The sequence below is a fragment of the Eretmochelys imbricata genome, chromosome 21 (genome assembly GCF_965152235.1).
Source record: "Eretmochelys imbricata isolate rEreImb1 chromosome 21, rEreImb1.hap1, whole genome shotgun sequence".
NCBI lineage: Eukaryota > Metazoa > Chordata > Testudines > Cheloniidae > Eretmochelys > Eretmochelys imbricata.
In genome coordinates this window covers 4,554,506-4,581,729 of record NC_135592.1, presented here as the reverse complement: position 1 = coordinate 4,581,729, position 27,224 = coordinate 4,554,506, and the positions used below count along the sequence as shown (strand labels likewise).

Genomic DNA, 27,224 nt, shown 5'->3' with positions numbered 1-27,224 from the left:
GCAATTTGGGGCCATTCCTACCATAGCAAGAAAGAAAAGCGCCCACTCCTGTCTTGCAGACTTTTTGGCAAACTTGTGGAGAATTTTGGGTTTGTAATCAACTGTCTAAGGTGGACAAGCTGCACATGAGACGTGATAAGTCCTACCTTACCCAGCAATTACGAGCACAGAAACTGCAGCTTTGCAAACTGGATGCTTGGTTCAATTTGAGAGGAACAGTGAATCTTTAGGTAAATTGGATTCTGAGTGCGTGTACCTGAATCCAACCAGGCCAGTCTCCCTGCTTTACTGGACTGAACATTGCTAAGATTATGCCCAGTGAACTAGCTGTTCAGCAAACAGATAATAGAGTTAAAATTTTAATCAGTTTGTTGTCCCCCCTTTATGACTCCAGATTTTTTATTAATCTTGTGCATTTTTATTGCGTTTTCTTCAGGACACCCGCAGTATTTATGGCCTCTCTGTCCAGGATTGATGTTACGTCCTTGTTTTTCTCAGTCCCCGCTCCAATTCCAAACCCTTTTAAATCATCTAGGCATCTTCTGCCCTCCTCCCCCTCCATTCAGTTCAAAGCAAAGAGCTTATCACAGGATCTATATGTCTTGGAGTTACAGGATGGAGAGTTATACCACAAATTATTCCCAGAGACTCCTGCCGGTCTGCAGCTCCTGACACGGGATATTTGCTAGGCAAATATTTCACAGCTAACAGAAGAGACACAGACCGTTTCTTCACATAAAGCCCTAATGGGCTATCATGCAGTTGCACTATGTTTTATTCCTATTCTGCAAATAAACAGGGCAGTAAGCAATTGCATGATGTAACCTTGCTTATGAGAGTTTGCAATCCCCTCCCCCCATTCTATTGCAACTGATCTGTAAAGCATTATAATGGTAGGGAGGAGGCTGGATGGCAGAGGGGGTTAGCTCACTTGCCGTTTAACCCCAAATTCATACACACACATGTATGTACATATATACACCCCATGAGTGCACTGGTCCATCTCTCAGTGTGGCTCAGTGACAGAACTCCAGCTTTGTGTTGTGATTAATGGCAGCTTTTGTATTTCTATGGTGCCTTCTGGCATTAAAGTGGTCTGCAAACTAACTAATCCTTGGAGCACCCTGGTAAGCTAGTACTTTCCACAGTTTGTGGATGGGGAAATTGAGGCAAAGAAAGGGCGAGTGTTTGGCCCAATAACATGCACAGTGGCAGAGATGAGAATAAAATCTGGGAGTTCTTGTCTTCTAGTTCCATGCCCAGTGTGCTGCCTTTTGCATGCACCTTGATTAAGGTAACTGAAGGTAAGTATCTGGACTTCACTCATTGAGACAGGCAGAGAAAGAGAGAGCGAGCGAGCGCGCGTGCAAGGAATATATAAGCAAGTGGCCGCAAACTATAAAGGAACAGAAATTAGAATAAACCTGGGTACTGATTAGAAAACCACCTACTCCCTAATCTCCTTCCTTTTACAGCTGCCTATTCTGGAAAAAGAGACCTGAGACAAGCCCCCTAGAGCAGATGTTAATTAACTGCTACCGGTCAAACCTACCTGGCATGTGCATATTGTAACCCATTACAGCTTCAGATGAGGTTGAGAGGAAATCTCTGTTGGCACATAAAACAGCTCTCTCCTCCCCTTTCATTCAAATAACCTTCAAGAATCAATCTCTCCACCTCCCTGGCTCTTCCATGGCAGAGTTCACCTGCCTCCCACTGGCTCTGAGGGAGAAGGCCCATCATTTATATGGGCAGGCAGGGGCTCAGTCCGTTCTCTTCTTTGACTGCCTTGCCCTTCTTGTTGGGACGTGAGGGGAATCTATAGGGGCTGGCATTAATCTTTTCCACCTCCCACCAAGTGACGGGAGGGAGTGCAGCTCTGCTCATAATATTCTGCATAATGGTCTCTGAACTACATCAAACTAGTATAAAAATGTCACATAAGCCATGAGAAATCACTCATGTGCTCTGTTGCTCCCCCCACCCCTTAAAATTATTTCTAAAGGTAAAATTGGGATACCCACCAGCGATTCCCAAGCAGGTAAGGATGAAAGGGCATGATGCAGGATTTGGGAACCACAGAGGCCAGACTCTCATTTACATGAAAGTCCCTTTACTCTGCTCAGGTGGTGCCAAGAAGCCCTAATGGAGTTTTACACCCACTTGCACTTCCAGATGTGAAAAGGGCAGTGTATCTCCATCTATGGCATTTCCATGACTCTTGTCACTGAATATCTGAGCCTCACAGTCATTCATGGATTTTATCCTCCCTCGAATGGATGATTTTTATTTCTATTATGGTAGTGCCTAGGAGCTCCAGGTCCTTGCCCCAAAGAACTTCCAAACTAACTAACTAACCAACCAACCAACCAAGGATGAGTTTGCTGGCAGGAATGTTCATGGAGGCAACAAAGTTTACATGGATATTGAAGAATGTTTACGGGAGACAAATTTTGGATTTGGAAAGGCAAGTATTCTTCCTAGAAATCTCATTCTAAAAGTTATACTCCTCCAATCAGGGAAGAGAAACATATATCGAGTGACCTATGCATCCGATCAAAATACAAACAAGCTACAAATCAAGAGTTATTCAAAGAAACTGTTCAGAAAATAACAAAGCACAAATAAACTGGAGGAAAAAGCACAGTCTGTTCACAGACAGGAAGAAGGAGGTGAAGTCCAAAGAAATTACTTGCTATGACTTGTTCATCTTTCTCTGTTTACAGGTCAAGATCCTTCTAACTGCTGCTGTTGCACACTATACGTAGTGTCTGGCAAACTATCACTAATAAATAATAATTAATAACAGTAATAATACCACCGCCACCACTGCCTAGTTCTTGTCGAGCACTTTTTCATCAGTAGATCTGAAAGCGCTTCACAATCTTTAATACATTTATCCTCACACCACCTCTGTGTCAGGGCAGTGCTATTATCCCCTTTGTGCAGATGTGAAACTGAGGCACAGAGAGGCTAAGTGACTTGCTGAAGGTCTCAAAGGAAGCCTGGGTCACTAATTACAAAGTTTCTGCAGTCAGAATTTAGCTGACAGCTTTTATATAAATTAGAAAGAGGAAAGACCTAGTAAGCCCCATTTCCCCTGACTAGTTCAGGATTATCCTCTACAACCAACTGCAGTATTGTGCTCAGCCCTTTATAAAATATCTCATCAAGCCTCATCTCACTGGACTGTAAGCTTCTTGGACCAGGGGTTGTCTTTTGCTCTGTGATTGTACAGCACCCAGCACACTCTTGGTCAGGGATCTATTTGCTACTGTAATAGAAATAATAATATTAGCTCTGCATGATGAACAGGAAGCAGAGCATCTGTGGGCCTGGTTATCCCGATGCTTACATCACTTTCACACCAGTCTACGTCCATTCATTTCAATAGTTGCTCATGATTTACACAGATGTAAGTGGGGGCACAATCAAAGTTGCTGTTTATAAAAGTGCAGCTTTGACTCAAAGGTGGACAGAAAGCAGACATATTGAGTAAGAAGGGGTTACAACCTTGCAGTCATAAATTTTCTCCTGCCCTGCAGGGTAAATTTAATTGAAAAGCTCTGAGTTTCATTTATAAAAAGGTGATTCCCTTCATGACAGGTGCACAATTAAGGCTCCAGGACTGCATTTTTATAAAGCCTCTTTACTAACTATAACTATCACTTTAAGGGTGTTCCCAGCAAACTGCAGTCAGATCCTCTCCGAAGAGGAGGAAACCTCGGAGCCTTCCTTACACATGCAGACACTGTCGGTGTTGGGTTTATGATAGATTTACCACTCGAAAGAAAAGTCTTTAATTCAGAGGCTCGTGGCAGATCCCAGACATTTATGACTGCTCTGCTCTCCCAGTGTCATTGACCCCTCAACTGCGGCTTAATCATTGCAGACACATCCAAGGTGGAACACGTCCACATATGCTGCTGAATGTACAAGGTGCATCCTTCTGCCTCGTTGATTTCAGCAGGAGTCAGTGAAGCAGGCGGAAGGGCCAGTAGCAGCAAGGACCTCAAATTCAGAATTGTATTTCATTAAAAAAAAACCTGCTAATTGAATTTAGGTGCCTGTAAAAAATGAGAGGCAGTTTATGCTGGGCACAGAGCTAAAACTGGCATTCCCTCACCACAGATGTGCCAATGCATCTTAGTCTTGATCTGCAACACCTCCTGCTATTCCAGTCCTGAAACACCACATAATTCTGCCAATGCATCTCAACCCTAACCTACAGCACCTCCTGCTATTCCAGTCTTTGGACATTGCATATGTGCCCATGCATCTCAGTCCTGATCCGCAACCACTGGAGTTACTCCAGTACTGGCTCCCGACGGAGCTCTGCTAATACAGTTTGCCTCCTCCTGCTATTTAAGTCCTGTGCAGCCTGTTAGCGGAAACACTGCTTGGTGGAACGGTGCTGAATTTTGGGGGATTGAATTTCTGCTATAGACACACTTCTCTTATAACCTAAGAGCTATTTAGAGCAAAGTGTACAGAGGACGAAGGCTGCACCCCACGTAACACACCCTAATAATAATTTCTAAAGCATACATTTGACAGTACCCTGAAGACAGCCCTCAAAATGGAGTTTCTCTTTCCTTGTGTGCCTTTAAACTGGGCTGTGGAGTCGTTGGTGCTGCTCCTTTACTGTTAAAAGACATGAGAGAAATCAAAGAGTCTGCACTGGAAAAAGCTGGTGACAGAACATGACAGGTGCACATGTGGACTGTAGCTAAATTGGAGTGAACTGCCACCACTGGGAAGTGTGGGGGTGGGGCAATGAGACAAAAGCCGTTGTGAAGGTGGAACCACCATACATCCGATGGCACTCCAGGCTCTCGGATTAGATACCTGTTCTTTCCAATTCATTTAAGCGTAAACCTGATACCAGCCACCTTTAAATGTGCAAGAAGATGAGCTTTTTGCTGGAAAATATCCCCACTTTGATATGGCTTCTTGATTCTGTGTAATACTGACCCAACACAGATTCTTTTATTTCACTCCTAGTTTGCTCTAGTATCATCAGGGGTGTTGGTGAAGACACACAACTCAAAGAACAGCTGAACAAGCAGGAGAGTGCATGTGTTTTGGTGGACCCTACGAAAATGGTGGGGTTTAAAAAGTTGGTTACAGAGAGATGCTAAATATCTGTTTAAAAGGGGAAAGAGTAACATGCATCACAGAATCTGGATGACCTTCCCCACCAGATTAATAAATAATTTCTGGCAGCTCTACTTCAAGGTTAAACTACCTGTCCATGTCCCTTTAACTTGGGTAGAAATTTCACAGTGTTTTCCTCTGGGACTCAAGACCTTTAAAGACATTTTTATTGTGCGTTTTCAGTTCTTTTAAAGGCATTTCCCGCTATTTACAGCCTCACAGCTTTGGCAATTGATGGGCCTTTCTGCTTTTCTCAGTACTGACCCCTTTTAAATCACTGGGCACCTTTTCTGCACAGGATTCAAGGAAAAAAATATTACCCAGCATATTTTGCTGAACTATCACATCACCAGGATATAGGGATGCAGGGTCATAAGGAGAAAGACTGCTGGAGAATTCCATATAGAATGATGTCCTATGATCTCTAATACCAAATCACGAACCTTTACCACTTGGGCTAAGGGAGTAAGGGCTCCCCCTCTCCCCCAGTGTAAATTAGGAGACTAAATACTTTTGGGGATTTGGGCCTAAGTCAGGTAAGTAACCGGGAACGCAGCAGGCCTCTATCATTACTGGATTACTAACATGGGAGACACATAACAGCCATTGCCAGTGCAATGCACATACGTCTACAGCTCAAAATGGAATTTACGCTCCAGGTATGTTTCATTATTTACTAATTCTCTCCACATCATTTTGCTTCACAATTAAGCAAATTAGAAACTTTGATGAATATTTAGGCCCTCTCACCTGATAAGAGATGAGTTGGAGGCATCCATGCTGGATTTCCCTTGGAAACCTATTTCAAACTCAAGTTGTTTTTTCTCCCATCTATGGGTGTGCGTGAGAGATGTTGTGGCCCCAGGAAAATGATCGCAGCATCCATGTTTCAAACTGGGGCATTCAATTTTAGAAAAGTCACACAGCTCCTTGCAATATTTAGTTTCTCTGCCTGGGCGTAGCATCATGGACTCAGTGCCAAATAAAATAAACGGAATAAATTGTCTAATCCAGTGGCCTAGTGCATTCTGGGAAGAAGTCCTAAATTTGTAGCTCTTTATAGTAGTTTCTATTACTAAGTTGCTATAATTAGATGACTTAATTAACTACAGGGATGTTCTTTTTAGGGAGAAAAATTCCCTGCTCATTCTATAAACCATTTATTCTCTGGCATTAAATAACTTTCGAGCTAGAGAGTATATTTTCCTCCCGCCTCCTTCTTTGCTCTGACCTGGTTCACAGATGATCTTTTGCAAATGACAATGAACTAGCTAGTGTGACTATAATACTACTACCTAGCTGTTATACAACACTTTTCATCTGTAGATCTTAAAACACTTTACAAAGGAGGTCAGTAACATTATCCCCATTTTACAGATGGGGAAAATGAGGCACACAGAGAGAAATCAACTTATCCAGAGTCACTCAGCAGCCCAGTGGCAGAACCAGGAACAGAACCCAGGTCTTTTGAATCCCAGTCCAGTGCTCTGTCTACTAAGCAACATTGCCTGTTGTGTCACTGCCTTCTAGTGGATGGACATGGAATGGCTCACATATGTATCATGGGCTCTATAATGTAAACAGCTCATGGAGATTCACCTTTAACTGAAGTGGAAGTGGCCTGTGTTTTTACTGTAGGAGGATCTGGGTTCTATCACTGAGGTGCTCTGAGTGGCCATGATGTGTAGCACGGTGTAGGATAGCACAAAGCACATAGGTGATTATACATTTGCTACAGTGTTGATTTAAAACCTCAGGACCTTTCGTAATACCTCCCACTCTCCTTCTTGTTGGGGAATTTCATAGGCACACTACAACATGGCGGGCTGCAGCCATGGATTTGAAAAAACCACATTCTGACAAGTAACCTGACTCTTCTAAGTTGTTGTGGTCCCAAGTGATAAGGATGTGATTGTGATCCCTAGTACAGCCACCTTCTAGCAGTGCCATTCAGATGTAAGGCTCTGAATAATTCCAGGAGGAGGCTGAGAAGGTCAGAAGGAATTCAGCTGCGAAGGAAATGCAGGTGCCCTTCCTTCTCATTGCAGAAGCTGTGGACATCTCCTATTCTAACGGTATGGGACTCAAACTGACTTCCCATTCACCACAGAAACGAGATTAGGGCCTTCGGGTGTGCTGCAATATTAAAACAAGAACACACCCCATGTCATAAATCTGAGACAAGCTCCCAACCCGACTTAGGGTAATGAGTCTTTCGTTACCACCTTTTCAAGCAGGGTGGATGGGGTGGGGGCGGCAGCGCCTTTCTGTGCTAACAGGTGCAGAAAGCTCCACATTCAGTATTGTGCCTCACAGCGACGATGGGGTTAACTCAACATGAAAAAATCCATTGACATCTGGACCTCTTCAGATGTAACCTCCCACCCTCCCCCACTCACAAAGCACCAGCTCTATTAATCTGTATTATATCGTTGTGAGTGATGGCCACTAAAATGCTTAACGGAGTCAGTGAACCCAAGAGCCTGGCTTAGCGGTTGGGACCGCTTGTGTTTCCTCATCTCAGAGAGGAATGGCTCGCACAGCTCTGTTACAGTTGAGGTCCTGTATTATTAACACTGTGTTGGCTCCCCTAAGCAACAGACTCCAGTGGACTGCAGGCCATAAATTTCCGTCATAATCATTTTAGTCTTGCTTTGTACAGTCTGGTCCCTCTTTTCAGAGGGGCAGTTTATCATGCTCGTAAACAGGTTCAGAGGAAAGGCCCTGCAGACAGTAAATATTGAGGAATCTTAGAGGAGCTGACACAGCCAGGAGGCAATGACTCAGGCGCTGACTTTCTCTCTCTGTATCTCTACTTGAAATCTCACTTTGGTTTGGAGTGAGTTAATAGCCTGACCTCTGATCTGGGCTCACAAGTGAGATGAGTTTTAACTTTGTCAGGCTAGTCTTCTGTGGTGTGAAACAGTCCCCAGGAAATTCTGCCTCATTTATCAAAAGCTTTTTCTGTTCCAGGGGGTACGGTAGGTCAGGACTGAGGAGCACTGACGGAGCTGAGGGCCTGGGAAGATGCAAGTTAGGACTAAAGTGCATTAGCAGAGCTCTAAGAGTGTAGATAAAGGACTGTGTGTGTATCTAACTAAGTACTTAGATGACCCCCGTCGTATCAGAAATAACCATTAATAGATATATCCTCACAACACCCCCGTAAGATAGGAAAGTATCCTATTTTAGAGATAGGGAACTGAGGTAAAGACTAAATGACTTGCCCATGATCACACAGGAAGCCTGTGGCAGAGCCAGGAAGAGACAGCAGTTCTCCTGAATGTCAGTCCAGTGCCTGAACACTTAGTTGCATTGGAAGACCTTGCTTGCACAGCATATGCCTGTAGCAGGTCCTGGCTCCAGCCCTGTTTGCAACAATCACTTGTGTTCATAAGCATTTTAAAAAAAATCTCACTCAATCCAGAAAACAAAACAAAAAATCATAACAGGCATTCCAGCAAAGCTATGCAAAATCAGCCTCCTGCCAAACTTGCTGAGGGGAATGAATGGGTGAGGCTTGTGCTTGGGACATATTTTCCTAGTAGACCAAGATCCAAATCCCCAAACCATATTTCACTGACGGCAACTCAACCCAATCTCCATTTCTTACAGACAATAGCTTGCTAGCGTGGAGGGAAGTTCTTTCACCCCTCATGCACAGATGGCTGTCTCTGGTCAATTAAACCTCCTTTGGCACTGTACCTACCTGTACTGACCCCTGAACTGTGCTCAGGTACAGTGCACAGGAGTAAAGCTGCAGCCATGGAGGTGTAGAAGAGCACTGCTTACCTGTCTTTCCGACATGACATACAGATACTTCTGGTCGATGGAGAAGGCCATGTCTCGAAGGATCGGGCTCCCGTCCTTGAAAACTGGGACCATTTCATACTGAATTCCACCATGGGGTGGGCCATCTGCTCGGATCTGAAAAAAGGACAGGCAGATGACAGGTTATGTCACTACAGCTGAATGTGCAAAAGCACGGGCAGGCTAGACACGAAATGCAGAACCAGTGTTTGTGATAAGGCAAGGAACGCTCATAACCAACATGAGGGAGCACGAGTTAAAGTCGAGGAGCTTTCTACATCTCAGTGCAACATTACTTCCACACGCTATGAGAAATCGTGAGACTTCCAGCTAGGAAATGTGGAAGAACTGGGAAGCTGGCATGGTGAAACGGGAACTTCACAGGCTGATCACAATTGTCTCACTCTTACTTTGCTCGCTTCCCACCTGGCTGTTGGATTCAGATGTTGCCTTTTGTCTTAAGCTTAGAATGCAACATCTTTGGGGCAGGGACATTGATCTTTGTATGTACAGTGCATGGCGCAGTTGGACCCTGGTCTCTGAGTGCTTCCACAATAACAATGACAAATAATAAAGAAAACCTTTCCAGATCCTCAGCTGATATAATTTGTGTCATTCCATTGACTTTATGACTCTACTGAACCTTGGGGAAAAGGAAAGAGATTCAGAAAGAAATGGTCTTTCACCATATGTCTCCTACTGAATCAGAGAAGAGCAATAATACACCCTGGACAACGGAAAAACAAAATCAAACAAACAGGTACTCCACTATTACTTTTAGGCCTGCCCTATACACAGACGCTTGGAGCTGGATGTCCAAAAGTGCAGAGCATGCAACATGCTCTCAGTGTGAGTTGAGTTCTTTTGAAAATCTGACCGCTAAATGCTTGAATGGGAGCTGAGCTCTTCGGAAATCTGATCCGGACTGTGGATGATAAGGCTGTGTGAAAATTTTGCCCATGGATTCTGATTCTGATCTGATTTATACTAGTATAAGTCCATTGACTTCAGTGAAGTTACTCCTGATTTGTACTGGTGTGAGAGAGGAATCAAGGTCTTTATGTTTATACAGTAACTTTGGGAATATGAGTTATAATACTAAGCCATTTAAAATTATTGACCATCTATGACTTCCCATTTTCCCACAACCCCAAATTCAATATTCCATCTGCCAAAACAGGGGAGCGAATAGTTTTTAGGAGTATGATTGGTAAATATTGCATATTTATTTAGAGACAGAAGCTGGATCTGATCTGATTTACAGTGGCCACTCTTCTATTCTAGTCAGGTTCCATGCTCATCACCATGGTATCGGAGCTCTTTTCAGAAGTGCATTAAGTGAAATGACTATCATTTGTCACACACACGCTTCTCTCTGTTTTCCTTTCTTCTCTGACTCAGGGACAAAACTGTGTGTGAATTGAAACACACACACACACACACACACACACTCACAAACTTTGGATGTGATTTTCAAAAGCATCTCATTCTAAGTGACTCCAGATCACACGTCCTTTTGAAATGGGACTTGTGCCTGTACAATCACTTATTTGAAATTCACCCTTGGTTACAGTGGAGCTACCCCCAACGCACCCTGCGTTTGAGAGCAGAACCAGCCCCAAAGTTTCGTGCTATAACAGCATCCAAGAAGAGGACTGACTCATGCTGACTACCATACCCCCTCCCCAGTGGGGAAGTCCTTTAAAATGTTAAGACGCTAAGGACTGAATCTGCCATGTTCTGAGATGATATGGTCCTCTGAGATAATATGCCAGATTCACAGGTTCCAGCAAGAAACATCTAGCCAAAGCACAAGCTGCCAAGTGGATGGATAAATAGCTCAGTGGTCACATGGCTTGTTCCATTCAAAGGTCTCCTAGTCTTTTGGCATGGTGATTTGAAGCTGGATGATATAAATCCCTCTCCCTGCAGGAAAACCCTACACAAGTTATAATCAACCCCACTGCTGGTGAAAGGCATGCCGCTGCTGAGATCATACCACCTCTTCCAAAAATTAATAATTTATGACCTTGGGGGCTGGGAGGAGAATAAAACAAACAATTTACATTGTGTCTTTCCTACCAGGATTTGCATATTTAAATAGCCATTTGATTACAACACGGTGTCTACATAACACCAAGCTGAAAACACTGGCAATCGTCAGGCTGGGAGATTAGACCAGCCATGCGAGCCAGTGTCTCCATGGTGCCCACTGATGGCCCAGTGGCTCTCAGTGACAGAGACACTGTTACATGCTGGCCAGCAAACCATAGCATGCACCAGGCACTTTTAAAGCATTGCACACTGCCCTGCTAGGAAAGGAAAGCACAGGGGGACCAGAGTCTTGTAAAAACCTCATCGCTAAGAAGCCATCTGCTGTAGACTCGTGCTGGGCTGTCTTGCTGGATCCCAGCCTGCTGCTCAATGACTCCGTGCCTGACTGCTGGAGCTGAGGCATGAAGAATCCAGCTTTGGAGGAGGCTGAATCTTCAGGAAAGGCGATGGGGCTTGTGGAGGAGGCATGAAACAATTCTCATTTATCTCACAGGCAGCATGCATGGGGGGCGGAATCCCTGTCTAGGGATTAGAACTCAGAACTGGGAACCAGGAGATCCTGGGATCTAATCCTTGACTCTGCTATGAACTCACTGTATAGCTGCTTGTCAAGTCACTGCAGGGGGGATTGTGGGTGGCTCAGCACCCATGGAAAAATCAGGCCGTGTGTCTGAGCCTCAGTTTCCCTGCCTGTAAAATGGGGACAATAACCCTGATCCTCCTTTGTTAAACACTTAAGATATGGTGACCAGATGTCCCGATTTTATAGGAACAGTCCTGATATTTGGGGCTTTTTCTGATATAGGCACCTATTACCCCCACTTCCTGTCCTGATTTTTCACACTTGCTATCTGGTCACCCTAACCTAAGACCTGTTTGCAAAAGATGCCATGCCAGTGTGAGATGCCATTATCAGACTCATAGAAAAGGGAAGTCACCCGCATCCCATCACTAAATACAGCAACTTGTTTGGAAGAGCCATGGGTACCTCCCTGCCAGACCAGAACAGCGAGTTGCGTTTGCATGTGCTGACACGTTTATTTTCTGGGTATCTCTCCCGTCTCTTCACCTTTTTAATTTTTTCTTACTAATGAGCAGAAAAGGAACCAAACTGAATCTGAGAAGAAGAGAGAAGGAGTTTGAAATCTGCACCTAAACCCAGATCTGAATTCCATTATTACAGATTCTTTAGCAAACTGCCCCAGACTTTAAGAGTGGGAAAGTTGGATGAAGACAGAGGAGGAAATCCTGTTGTGAATTACAGTGGTGTAAAGATACTCCACTGCCTTCATGAAGTGCAGAGAGATAAGGGCAGAATTTCATCTTGAATTTCCCAGGGACAATGTATAATGTAATGGACTTCCATGGATTGACTCTAGCATTATGCTGCTGTATCTGAGAACAGAGCTGAACCCTTTGTCTCTCTGGAGTTCACCGGTAAAGGTGGGTGGGAAATGGATTTTCCATCTCACAAGAACGTTTGTGATTTCCTGTTCTTCACTGGGATGAAACTGAGACCTTTCAAAATTTGTCATGAAAAACCAGAGAGAAAAAGAGGAGAGCAAGTGAGAACCGCCCCACCCACCCCGGAACCAGTGGTCATGGCACTAATGTGAGAAATGGGAAAACCAAGTTCAGGTCCTTGCTCTGCCTGATTTATGATGGCAAGTCCCTGCTCATGCATGTGCTTTCTCTCTGCTTTTGAGCAGAAATTCCATCCTGGCCCTGAGAAAACCCATCTGATAAAATCCCCTTTTGTGGGGCAAGTTTGGAGTTTGATCCAACAGCCTTTTCTGATGAAAAACTGTTTATTCCAAAAATTCCCAACAAGCTATATTCACCCAGTCCCACTGCATAGTCACTGCAAGCAAGCTTCTCTGTATGCCATCACAGCTATTTAAACAGCAACCAGCACTGAGGTCCCAAGCAGAGCACTGTGAAATCACACGAGGAATAAACAGCAGGAAGCGAATCTCACAGGCTAGAAACGTTTCCATGAAAATATCTGATTAAAGGCAAAATGAGGGGGGAGGGGAATACAACACATGAAGGAGCAGAAAACTTTCTAAAACACAACTGTTTTACAAAGTTTGCCCCTGGGGTTTGAGCAGCTCTTTATGTCGCTCCTCTCTCTAGCAATGAGGTCAGACAGGACTAATAAAAAGAGATGCCACCGGACAAACCTAGTGCAGTCAATTGTTGGTTGTTGCAAATCAAATTACAATTAAGGGTGGATTTGGCACTATGTTTATGAGTCTGCCCTTTTAAACTAGACAGAGTGGTATCTAGTCAACGGACCAGAGCATTGGGACTCAGGATTGCTGGATTCTAATCCTGACTCTGTCACTGGCTTGGTGCGGGACATTGGGCTTCCCCTTAACTGTGCCTCATCTGCGCAAATGGAGATGAGAATATTGACCTCCCTCAAAGAAGTGGCCAAAGGCTGACTAGTGTTTGTGAAGTGCTTGGAGATTGCTGGATGAAAGGGGAAGAGCCACAGTATATTGCATGGATGATGAATGCGGAGAACATGCCCCATAAACACTATCAGCCACATGCACCTGATACATTATCGGCTCTTATTCATTTGGGCGGGTACGTTCTACAATACTGATGATTATCCTGCTCTGGAAGGGATGGCAGTGTTGGGATAGCGCTATCAGCCACAATGGTGATGGATTCACCATTACTCACTCTACTTTCTGTTGACACTTGAAACAGACCAAAGAAAGAATTTAAGGCTTGTGGAAGAGCAAGAGTCCCATGATGCTTTGCAGTTAAGCTAACTTCAAGGAATGGAATTTTTCTAAGTAACAACCTTTAGAAATTGCTGCAACAGATATCATAGGAATATTAACCACAAATATGCGTCAAAGGTATGAAGAACTGAACAAACCATGTGACCACTGAGCTATATATCCATCTGCTTGGCAGCTTGTGCTTTGGCTAGATGTTTCTTGCTGGAACCTGTGAATTTGGCATATCATCTCAAAGGGCCATATCATCTCAGAACGTGGCAGACTCAGTTGTTAGTGTCTTAACAACATAACCCCGCAACAGGAAATATGCAATGACTAACTAGATGGCATGGAGGCAGTGGCAAAGCTGCAAGGGAACAGAGGGCTTAGAAAATAACCTGTGATAAGAAGTATATACTAAAATGAGGAAGTGGATAATGGTTGGAGTGATATGCAATAATAAGGGTATACTTGCCCTAAGCAAACAGGAGGAAGTAGAGACCATTTGAAGTCTGAATGCAGGCTGTCAGTGGACTACAGGGCATTTCCTTCACAGGTGTTGGGAACTGTATGTCTCTCTGTATATGTGCTATCTGTACTCTTAATCAATACAAGCAATCAAGTGATTAATATGAGGTTTCTTATTGTTAAACCAATCTGGACTTGAGAGAACCCCTCTCACTAAACATATACTCACAATTAAATCAGTATTTATCAATTAATTGGTTATCAATTGGTCATCGATTGACAAATTATTAATAATCAGTTATTAACATTTGTGTTCACTATAGCACGTTAGTGGGGCATAAAAAAAGGCATGGTATCATGAATCACAGAGCCCCTCCAGTGTATGGCTGGTATGAAATAGGCACACGGTCCTTCAGGCTTCCTATTGCCATCTTTCTTGTTGAAAGTTTCCTGCTCTGCAGGGTGAATTCCACTGAACAACACTGAGTTCCTGTTAAATCAAAAGCCCAAAATCACACTTTCCCTTCCCTCAGGTAATGTCCAAAACGTCAGCTCTTTCTGACCTTAGCGCAGGGGGAAGTTGAAGATTCCAGGACTGTACCTCAGTCATTTAAACTGAGGTGCAAAATCAATCCCACACTGCTCCTTTCCTCCTGGAGTCCTTGCATCAACACAAGCTGCGAGGAGCCATGCAATTGATCTAGTGCCCTCTATAAACTCCCTACTCAGTTAGTGACTTGCCTTTACCAGCTGCTATGTCTCCAAGCCTAAAATGTTCTCTCAGCATCTATCTTCCTCCATCTCTCTCTCTCTCTCCATCCACCCATCATTAAACTAGCTGTTTAAAGCTGTTTCCACGGCAACTGTCTCTCAAGTCCCTCTGTAAAAACGTCTGATTGTAATTTGTGGTGCATTTACTGGCAGCTGCCAGGCCTGCTGGGGTGGCAACTTTCACTCACAGAGACACAGCCTGACTGGAGTCTACGAAGAGGACACACTGTCATTTCCCACTGTTCTCCCATTTCCTTGACCAATAGACATGCCTCTTCCTAGTCATCCTAGAGACAGGGAGGCCTCATGGATAAGGCACTGGACTGGGACTCACGAGATCTGTGCTTAGTTCCAGCATTGCCACGCACTCCCTGTGTGACCTCAGGCAAGACACTTAATCTGTGCCTCAGTTCCTCCTCTATAAAATGGGGATAACAACTCCTCCTCCCTTTCCCCGCGCTTTTTTCTCAGCAAGCCACAAACTCTGTGGTTTGTGGTCTCTTACCATGTGTATGGACAGAACCTAATAGTGGCATTTCGCAAGACTACTCGCCAAATGAATGGTTAGGGCATGGAGTATATGCAGTTCACATCGACTCAGTCTAGCAATATCAGTAGAATAAATGCATGCATATGAGAGAGAGAGAGAGAGAAAGCTCTGTAGTATCTAAAGGGTTAAAACTGCAAAGGGGTTTAGGAGGGGAGGTAACCAGCCAGATGAGCTGTGTGGCACTCACACAGCTGGTTGCTTTTAATCTGCCCTCTGAGCTGCTATTCGCCTGTAGAGAGTCAGTTATATTAAACTCTGTGCCTTGAGCAAGATTTGTCAGCTCAGGTACAAGAGCTCTGAGAATGGTTACAAGAGGCTGTGGGGGGCTGGGCAGGGAGTGCACTAACTGCAATGGCTGAGAGTGAAGCAGCTGCAAGCAGGATGTGTGGTCCGAGTTCATGTGGGCTTGGGCTGCTGGAGAGAAACACCATAAATATTCACCACCTTTCAAAAGGGAGCCTGCTCTCCTAGGGAAGAGGCATTCACTTCAGCTCCATTTCTCTCTGTAGCTGACTCCTCCTTTGTGCCGTTGTTACATGCACTAAACTGCCGCCCTTCACCTCTCCCAGAATCTGGGCTGTGGTTCCTCCTCAAATATTCCCTGTGATATTTCAGGCCCTGAGTGAAAAAAAAAATCACCCTATATATAAATTCCCAGGGATCATTCACCCCAATACACCCCTTCGGAGGATACTCACGCACCAGCTAAAACTGCTTCTCTCCTTTCTGATTGGCCACAGAGGGCCACTCTCCTCCCTCCAGCTGAGAGACCTGAGAAGCCGTTTCGTTCTTAGGGTGTCCAGTAGCTCAGACTTCTCTGGCAATTGTCCCTGCCCCCAAAACCAAGCACAAAATCTCTGAACTCCAGCTGCCTGCCTTGTGTCACGAGAGCCCTTCCCTCATTCTTCTCACAGGACAACCCCAAAACCAGGTGTCTCGTGCCACAACACCCAACCACGCAGTGGAAGATGCATCCATTAGACAGAACACTCTCCTCCTGACAGTTTGGTTTCCTTGGCAACAAATCATGATGTCACAATGGAAAATATGATGACTTCAGTGAATGGGGAAGGAGAAAAAGGGATCAACTCCATGGCAAGAAGCTTTTGTTGATATTTGGAGTGAAATAATTTCCCGAGCCAACTTATGAGCATTCGTGCTGCAGCACGAGCCTTTCCAGTGTCTGGCAACTGTGTCAATAAACACAATGCCACAGACACCAGGAAGAGGAGACCTAGTTTAGTGTAACACCTGGAGCCCAGGAATGCAAGGCACAAACTCCAAAGCCTGAGCATGCAACAATGGCCTTTCTGCATGTTCAGCAAAAATCTCTTTCCTATTACTCTGCCTGTGCATCGCAGAACTGATTGCGAATGAAACACTACGACCTTGTCCAAAGTCACAAAGCGAGGCTGCGCCTGATCAGTACCTAGGTCAGAGACCTCTAGGGGGCTCCCAAGCGGTCATGGTGTTGATTCAGGATGTGGTGCTTGCAATATTTACTCAAGCTCTTCGGGGAACAGAAGAGAGGAGGAGGATGAGGATGGAGCAGAGGCTCTGGGATTTGGCTGCGAATCAGAGGAGTCACCTGGGATGGATATAGCTCTTTCCTCAATCACTCTTGATGTGTGTTTGCAAATATGCTTGAAAAGCGCCAAACAACACACTCTGCAAACCCAAATATCAGTGCTGGCTCAGAGTACACAGGGCCAGCAAAACGCGCACACACGATGAAACAGAATGCATTTCAATTCAGAAATTGCAGTTCTTCAAAAGGCATTGTGGAGATTTATGTGGCTAATACCCCTACAATACAGACTGCAGGCATAAGCTCTGCATTATCTTAAGAGATTAGCAAAATATTATATTGTGTCATGTATATGTTGCAGTGTAGCACCCCCGGTGACAGTGTATGATCCATTTAGGGCTCTAATATGACATGAAGCTCCTACTTGCCTATTACATCAATGCTTCCGCTATGTATTTTGCCTGGCGTTACAACGATTACTGTACCAAAGCGAAGATTCATCTGGATCTCCTTCCAGTTCCTCCCAGCAGGCTCCCATTAAAGGGCATTGACACTCTTTGTGGGAACTTCCTATGATTAAATTACTTGTATCTTTTCATTATGAGTTTTTCAATTAGACTGAATCTCCTGGTTAAGTGCTCAGTGCCAGAGAAACATCAGCATCAGTCTCTGTCCACGAGGACGGACTTCCTGCCTCAGATCTAAAGAGCAACGCAAGGCCAGTCGATGTTCACTTTTCAAGAGTTGCAGCTACTTTTTCACGTGCACGGGCACACAAGAGGAAATGGACTCAAAGGCATCTGTATTGTTAGCTACCTACTGTAGGTGTGACATGCCCTGGAGAGACTCTGCATGTGCACAAAAGGTATGCTGCTGAAATGACTCTCCAGGTAAGGAGGCGAGGGGCACTGGGTGTGTCACTTGCTCCTCTGCTATTTGCATATAACAGTGGCAAAGCAAAAAGCACCAGCAGCCCTGGAGCCTTCCCTGCTGGGGTTTCTAGCCCTGCGGGGTGAATTCCATCAAACAGTGCTACGTTTCTGTAAAATGGATATCCCTGATGGGGTTTTAGAGGCTTTGGAACTGCACACCAGTGTGTCACTACATCTATTACTGGAAATGAAAAACAAAGCAGCACAGAAACGCCTTCTGCTCCTGATGCCTGTCTTTGCAGAATTAATATGACGACTCATTCTGTACTTTCAGCTGTATGAGGTCGCTCTCATGACGTCTTGCTTTGGTGATGGGAAAACCTTCCATGGAGAACAACATGATTCTGGCTGGAGCAAGCAAAGGCCTACAATCTTACCAGGACTTTCCCACCCCACATTCGCTCCAATTCTGTGGACTTTTCCCTGCCTAGTCCTGGTGCTGAACGAGGATTCTGCGAACAAGGGGTTCAGCAATGCAAGCACTCCCCAAAGACAGGATGAAATAAACAAACATCAGCCAGAGACCTCCTGTGTGTGGCTCTTTCAAACAATCTCTGCAGAAGGTATTTACGTTTGCTAATCCAATGTAATTAAACTTGGCGGTTCTGCAATCATATCAAGCTTAAAAAGGAGGTGAGATGCACATGGTGATAGAGCATTTTTGCCCTCCAGTGAACTTGCTTTTTCAGTCCCATTTTCCTATTTAAAGGTAACCCAGGCTGGGGGGCTGCATATCATCACTGCTCCCATATCATCTGCCTTTACAATGCCACTGAGACATTAAATGCAGCATTCTGAAGTACTGGCGATTCTGGCACCCTAATACAGTGGGCTAAATCTGCACAGTGCAACCTCAATCTGTACAATGCAACCCACAGCTCCCCATACCGCTCACAGGGAAGCATGGCCCAGAGAGATTACAAGTTGCTTCATAAAATACTCCAACAGCTCTTTGGACCCAGTTCAGAATTATCCTGTGGAGACAAAACCTGACTCAGCTGTCACTGAAGTCAGTGGCAAATCTCCATCAACCAATTAATCCCCCCAACATTGCTGTGAGCTAGGTTAGTACCTTTTTACAGGTGACTATGAGGAGGCATAATAAGGTCAAGTGACTTGGACAGAGTCATAAGACAAATCAGTGGCAGAGCTGGAAACACAACCCTGGAATCTCAACTCTTAGGTGCCCCAGTTCAACTGCTAGATGACATTCCTCTCCATTTATACCCTAGACTTTATGGGACTGAGATGATAAATGGGGCAAAACCCAACCCTAAAGAATTTGGGCCTCAATTCCCCATCTAACCCTTTGTTCTGACATAGGAAGGAACAATAGTGGTGTGATTAAATACCCAGTCCTCTGCGTGGGAAGTTTCCCTCTTGAAATTAAAGTGAAACAGTAATCCTATTAAGTGTCTTTCCTTTAAATCATAGAGATGTCCGTGAGGAAATTAATGACAACCTGTTATGCACACATTCAATTCAAATCAGTGTATCCAATTACCTCCATTACCTGGAGGCCCCCTCATATCCCAGTCTCTTTCGCTCCTGTCATATTTTCTCTATTTAGCCCTAAATTATGGTAGAACAGAGTCATTCTTGGTGGCTTCTTCTCCATTTCTCCCCCGAAGATGTTATTGGGTAGGCATCAATATGGGGTTCATTTCTAAAGGTCACCAATTTGCCATGCTTAATGGCTAGTAGAGAAAGAGACCCTCAAGAGCAAAATGAGCAGCAAAGTTCCCCTCTCCAAAGCATGAGAAAAATCCATCAACTGCAGAGCCACCTTGTTGTGCTAGAGATTAATTCCCTGCAGGTTTCCCTTTTTGAACCTTTAGAGGATCACCTGGGAAGGAGTCAGTACTGTTAAGAGCCCCATGCAAAAAGCTCTGCAGATGAAGCCATTTGCAGCACACAAGTGGTTACATTGGACCTACAAAACCCAGCAACTATGCTACATGTTCTTGAGCCCCATCTACTAGCAACTTATCTATTAGTTATATTTACACAGAGACATAGACATAAAGCACTCTTGTAACAAGTACCATAGGGAGGTCCATAGGTAGGGCTAACGCAGAGTAGCAAGGCTCCCAATGTGAGAGAGCGCAGTAGAGCATTCGGCTGTGGGGCGAAGGGGTTATGTCTCTCTCAGCGTCCAGATCAGCGGCAGAACCTCCGTGCTGCATGTAAGTGTCAATCGGACAGCTGCAGAGCCAGGATTGAAAACCTGCAGTGGCTCTCAGGGCTCAGTGCCAGCCACACTCACTCCCCTTCAGAATGAAATCAAATATAGAGAAAGGGGTCTGTACTGCTGCAATAATCCCATCGTGCTACAGTACGCATCACTGCAGTGTCTGAGCACGTCACAGAGCCAAACTGAACAGCTCCATGGGTAAGGAGGTGTTATCCCCATTTTGCTGATGAGGAAACTGAGGCACGGGGAAGGGAAGTGACTTACTAAGGTCACCAAATTAATTTTACTGCTTGTTTTACACAGCAAGTGATTGGGTCAGCTGAGAACAGAACCCAGATGTCGTGACTCCCAGCCCTTAATCAGATCCTTCATCATCTTCAGATACTGCCGAGTCTTCAGCTCCACGCCAGTGGCTATGGTTCATCGGGATGCCGCCATTCCTCTCAAGACAAAACAGAAGCAGCTGGTAGGTCCAGGGGCCCTTTGATATGAGGAGTTATAACTATCCTGACCAAAAGCACCAGGAAGGCTGATGAGTCTTTACTTGCTTCCTGCGGCTTTCCAACACAAGCGTATAACGACAGCAATTGTCAGGGTGCTTGCTTTACCCTGGCAGTCTGAAACAACAGCAGCAATTGACATGAAAGCTTTGAGTCAAACATGCCACCAAACAGAGATGAAGTGAGCTGTAGCTCACGAAAGCTCATGCTCAAATAAATTGGTTAGTCTCTAAGGTGCCACAAGTACTCCATTTCTTTTTGCGAATACAGACTAACACGGCTGTTACTCTGAAACCTGTCAAACAGAGATGGTTGAGGTTGGGCTGAAAATCCAGCCTGACATATCAGCTCTTCTTCCTTCACGCTGCTGGGCACCAGGCAAACTAAGCAACAAGCCAGTGTGAAGCCAGGAGAGTCTGACTGTTTGGATTTTCCAACCCCAAACATTTTCCTACCCTATCCTCTCCCCTTATTTAAGAGACGTTCCAGGCATGTGCAGATGAACTTCCACTACCCTTGTTTCATTAGGATGCCGGATTTCCTTGTGGACTGAATCGAGGTTCCTCTCTAGTATGGTACAATCCTTATTTCTGGGGACTGCCAACTACATTTGTTTGTGTGAATTGGCATGTGCATTTATATCTTTAAAAGACATAGGGAGGTGGATAGGGGAGTAAGACAGCCATGAAGCAGATTAGAATAAACTGGAGAGTAAGTGAGTAAGTTGCTGTGTCTATAGCTGTACACTGGGTGCTTAGAGCAGGAGGAAGAGAAAGAGGACTCAAGCCTGAGTTTATTTTTTGGGGGGTCCATGACCCAAATTATTTATAGATCCCAGGCTTTTGTAACTTCAATACTCATGTCACAAATCTCTCTCTCTCTCTGAGACACACACACACGCTTCCCAATCCCATAGCTCTGGCAGCGTTAGCTAAACGATCAAAGTCACAACCCAGGGACGTGGAGTTCCCTGGAGAAAGACTCTCAGTCTGTCCATAACTGCTGCGATAATTGGAGAGCAGCACAGAAAACTGGAACTGCCTCCCTCTGCTGCCACCTCTCCTTCCTGCCACTCTGCTGAACTGGGGCAGCAATAGGAGGCACCGAGCAAGCGGGCAGGGCAGGACAGGACTTCATTTCTATTATTTGGAGCAATTGCACCAGCAAGTGCCACCAACCACAGAAATACCAACCAAGCAAATGCACCCAAATTAACTCTCACTCGCAGCCATTTCAGCACCAGGGGGTTGAACAATCTGCATTTGACTCTGAGGTTCCCATTTAAAACTATTGCTTTTCCCACTTGTTTTCTAAGCTTCCTCCATATGCCTTTTGTCCAGCACAGGGGGAATGCAATTAGCACAGAGTGCATAAAAATGGAGAGAGATTTGCCTGCTTTAAATCTCTTCCCATTGTACAGGCCAAGAACATCCAAGGGCATTTTGGACAAGGAGGGAGAACGAGGAAGGAGAACTGGCACTGCAGTCAGATAGATGTCATGCCAAGGGAAGCACAGATCTCTTCTGTTTCAGCAGAAGCCCGCATATCCCCTGGCACATGACAGCTAGTTGTGACGCTGATGCTCAATCTACCACTTTGCAAGTGCGCCTATGAGGCTGCTTCAAAGAGGTTCAGATAACCTACTGCAGAAAAGGGGTCAGTCAATTCAGCCTCTCTTACTTGCAGGTTTGAAAGAAGTCGGGAAGTGGAACCAATTCCCTGAGCAAATGCTTCACCACCCCCTGTCCTGCATGCATGTGCACACACTGGATGCATCTGATGAAGTGAGCTGTAGCTCACGAAAGCTCATGCTCAAATAAATGGGTTAGTCTCTAAGGTGCCACAAGTCCTCCTGTTCTTTCTGCGAATACAGACTAACACGGCTGCTACTCTGAAACCTGGTTTATGTAGAGTAGTTGTAGCTGTGTCGGTCCCAGAAGTAGAGAGACAAGGTGGGTGAGGTGTGCTAAACAATCTGCTCCACCTTGCTTTTAGCAGTGGTGCTCGAAGTACCTTTCCACACCTGAAGAGGTACTGTGTGTGGCTTGAAAGCTAGTCTCTCACCACCAGAAGTTGGTCCCATAAAAGATATTATTGTACCCACCTTCTTTCACACACTGGTGAGCTATTGTAACATCTCTCCTGTGTGCTGCTGGGCCGTGCATGCTGGTTTGTTATTGTGTATGTTACCGAGCATGGCCAACACGCACTGTGCCATTGGAAGTGGAAGACATCTTGCTTTCAACAAGGTTTGCTTGTGAGCAGTGGCGCTGGGCATACTGGTTTGTTATTGCAGGGTTGCTTGTGAAAGCTGGAGCTGTGAAATCTGATTTGCAAAGGGAGAATTATTTACAAGTGCTGGCACTGTGTATACGGTTAAGTTATTGTAGGGTTGTGGATGATCATTGGCGATGTTTATTGGGCATGTTGCCGGTAATTTATTTTTACAAAAAAAGGACCAGAATCTAGAGCAGAGCCTATACAAAAAGGTATAGCCCAGAAACCGAACAGCCTTTTCCAACCCTGTACATAAACACAGACTTCCATTATCTCAAAAAACAGTTCTAACGGACAACTCAGATGCTTTGGCTGAGCTGAGGGCAAGAAACTCATCTCACACCATCCCAGGAGCTATACTTAAGCATCCTAAAATAAAAAGTACTCACTAGTCCCCCCGAGCTGCTCTTTATGGCAGCAGCTGCAGCACAGATCCAGTGAGTGAAACACAAAGGAAAAGCAGAGAGAAGCAGCTCTGATGACAAAGCCAAAGCAAGTGAAAGGCAATTGCACTGCAGTACTAGGTGCTCCATGACACAGGAGAATACATCACACTAGCAATAGAGCCAATTTTTCCAGTTCAGCAAAATTTGAGGGGGAAAAAATTCAAGCCATTCACTGAAAGTTCTGCATAATTAAAGCAACAAAAAGGACGGTTTTTCTTCTCTTTAAATATTTTAAAGACCTTTTAGAGATAGGTGTCTTTCATGGTTTCCTTTTTATGTCCTTCCAGCATCTACATGTATAAAGTGCAGGTGAGGCTGGGCTCTCTCTTTTCCTGCAACCGTCCTCCCACACTCCGCAAAGCCCCTTGGAATAGGTGGCTCGTTTGTCTTCCTGCTTGTGTGTTAGGTACTAAAACGCTTAGGCAGTGCCCCACTGGCTGCTGTGATCTCACCTGGTAAGCAGGGTGTATCTCTCTCTCCTCCCACATCATTCCCCGCCTCTCCCGGTCATACCAGAGCGCCCCACTGTATTTACCCTCAACACCACTGTGAGGTCAGGCAGTGAGGTTGTCCCAGTTGTACAGACTGGGAACAGAGGCACAGAGAGACTAAGACCTTGTCTGCACTTAAAAGTTTTGCTGCTTTAACTGTGGAGGCATAATAAAAGCAGCCACCCTCCCCAGTATAGACACAGTTCTACTGGTATGCAGGTACTTGTGCCCACATAGCTTTTTCTGGTTTGGCTAAGTGAAATAAGCTGTACATGTATTAAGCATCTTATACCAATAGAATTGCATCTGCTCTAAATTGCATTTACTGGCATAACTATGTTGGTGGAAAAAAACAAACCACAACCACCCCACCCTCCCTGCCCGCCCCCAACATGCTGGTAGAATTTTTGATTGTGGATCAGGCCTAGGAGACTTTCCCAAGGCCACGGTGGAAGTCTGTGGCAGGGCAGAGAAGTGAACCTAGGACTTCCACATTCCAGGCTAGTGTCCTAACCACAAGGTTGGGTCAGTATTCAGATAGGAGCATGTAGGTGGTGCTAGGTTCATGGGCTAGGAACTGCTCCCCCCTCTCCCCCTCCAGTGTCCTGACTGAACATCACCATGGCCCAGGTGATGCTAGGGGGTGTTGTGCAGCTGGAGGTACAGTCTTTCTGATGGTCATTAAATCAAGCTGCTGACCATCTGGGGGCCATTGAAGATTGCATGGCACCTTTCTGCTGGAGACTCATGCTCCCAAGTTGGGCAGTTTTTTCATTGACTTCAATGGGATTTGGATGAAGCCCTTTCTGGGTTCAAACTCCAACTCCAACACCATGGCAACAGGTGCCAGCAGAAAACCTTAAGAGAGATAGAATAGTGCAGCTTAGGCATCCCTCTCTCCCTTACATCTTCCCTCATTTCCATTCTCTTCCTCCCATCTCCCCCCTCCTTCTTCTGGAGGGAAGATCTTCCAAGATAAAACAGGGAGGGATGTAAGGAGGCACCACAGAGACTAATCAGCAGCCCCAGCACCTTTAATTTATTACTGCGTGAGAGGCTTGTTGAGAACAAAGCCGGCAGTTCGGAAGATCGTTCCTTTAAAAGATTTTTTATTTGAAAAGCTGTCAGCTCGCACCTTGTCACATCCCTATTCACAGGAGAGGAACTTTAATAATGTGTCACCTCATGCAAATGAGCTCCTAATTAATTAAGTACTATTCTTCCAGGGATGGATTCATTAGAATCAAATTTGGGCAGATGGGTTGGTTAGGTTAGGGCTGTATTGTGTTCTACTTTAAATCATATGGCTTTGGAGTTTGGGCATGGGAGATGGCCCCAACGGGCAAAGCACACAATTCCTACAAAGTTCTCACTTATTACCACCTTCTTGTGGAAGCAATGCCAGTTCTATGGATACATCTCTCTTTCCTCCAGACTTGTCTCACATTTTGAAGGATTTCACTCATTTCAGACTCTAGGTTATCTACGTTCCACATAATTCTGACATACCCTTCTGTTGTTAAAAAGAATTTACTTCAGAAATAAAGAATTGGGGAACTGAGTCATAGATTTTAAGACCAGAAGGAAGTTTTAGATCATCTAGTCTGACCTCCTGCATAATACAGGCCATAGGATTTGATCCTGTTATATTGAGCCCAATAACCTGTTTGGCTAATGCACCTTTCAGACAGGCACAGTGTCTTGATTTGGAGACATCAAGAGGAGGAGAATCCATCCCTTCCCTTGGTAGTTTGTTTCAATAGTTAATCACTGAGGGTACAGAGACAGCTCTTTTCCCTGAAGGGACTTTTCACACCCCCAGCGTTTTTCATGTTTATATGTGGGCACGACTTCTTCTGGGTCTTTGTAAAGCACTAGGACCCACATTTGGGCTGGATTAGGTTGATAAGGAAATCTCAAAACCTAACAAATTCATAAACAATCTGCCCTTAACATGTGAAGAAATGGAAGGGTCAAAACTAAAGCTGCCTGAGAAAACAAACTTTTCAACAACACCATTTCCTTTAACATTTTTGGTTTTCTAAACAGAAAACTGAATTTTATAAATTTTAACCAGCCCTTAATATGACCCCATGAGGTGCATCATCTCAGACACAAGCAGAGTAGGCCAAACAATGGAGGGGAAATTCTTCTCCCCCCTCCTTTGTTTTTTTAATTGCGAGAGTATTAATGAAAATTTTCAAAGAAATTTCAAGAGTCAGAAGTTTTCCACCAGCCCTCAACACAAACCCTTTTTGCTGCCACCTCTTTCCCCATGTCTGGCATTTACACGGGGCAGCAAAGGGTTAATATGAAGCACTGAGGAGATCTGACCAGCTGCATGCCATGTCCCCATTTTGCTGACAATCTTAGCAGAAAGACCAATGGCCGAATCAAGTAGGTCACAGAATCCAGATGGCCCTTTCACCTGTCCAGAGAAGTCTTCATAGAACTGAACAATAGAGGGGAGGGGATAGCTCAGTAGTTTGAGCATTGGCCTGCTAAACCCACGGTTGTGAGTTCAATCCTTGAGGGGGCCATTTAGGGATTGGGGCAAAAATAAAAAAAAAATTGGGGATTGTGCCTGCTTTGAGCAGGGGGTTGGACTAGATGATCTCCTGAGGTCCCTTCCAACTCTGATATTCTATGATTCCCTAAACTTAGGACCTGATAAACCCAGCAAAGTCAATGCAAGTCTTTCCACTGATCTCAATGGACTTTAGATCAGGCCCATAGTCGGGGGAAGGGGTGGGCATGGCTCCTCAGCTCCTATAACAACCCTTCTCTCCCCCCCAAAGCCCCTTTGGAACAGTCATTGTGAGGAGGGAACATTACCCGGCTGCTGCCTGCCTGGCACAATTTCTGCAGGTACAGGACTTGGGCTCCAGGGCCGTCAATCTGACATCTTCCACCCGTATCCAAGTCCCTTATGAGTTACCCATTGAACATGCAACCACTTGAGAGCATCCGGCATATTATTCACTGAGAGAGGAGACAGCTCAGGGCATGTCTGCTGAGCATTAAAAACCAACCCGCCCCAAATTTATTCCTTAATAGAGACCCCGAAGTTGCATTGACTTCCTTTTTCTTTTGTCAAACATTAAGCGCCTTTCCCCCCTCCACCGTCTATTATTATTTTTAAAGCGACGGCTCTGTGCTTCTTTGGGGAATAGGAATCATTACGGGAACAGCACTTGGCTGCACACAGGCTTTACGTTTTGGCATTGAGCAAGGGAAACCATCAACCAGACTAAGAACTGGTCTCTGAGAGTAGGGAATCGGGTAGGTGTTCCTATATCATCAGGCC

The 27,224-nt window shown here is 45.0% G+C and overlaps 1 protein-coding gene across 1 annotated transcript in view; it reads right to left on the bottom strand.

Moving 5' to 3' along the window:
• Positions 1-27,224, bottom strand: part of PLXNA2 (plexin A2) — a 283,288-nt gene that overhangs the window by 165,814 nt on the left and 90,250 nt on the right. The window contains exon 3 of the mRNA XM_077839199.1: positions 8,950-9,084. Within this exon, the coding sequence (XP_077695325.1) occupies positions 8,950-9,084 (135 nt within the window). The remainder of the gene's footprint in view (positions 1-8,949; positions 9,085-27,224) is intronic.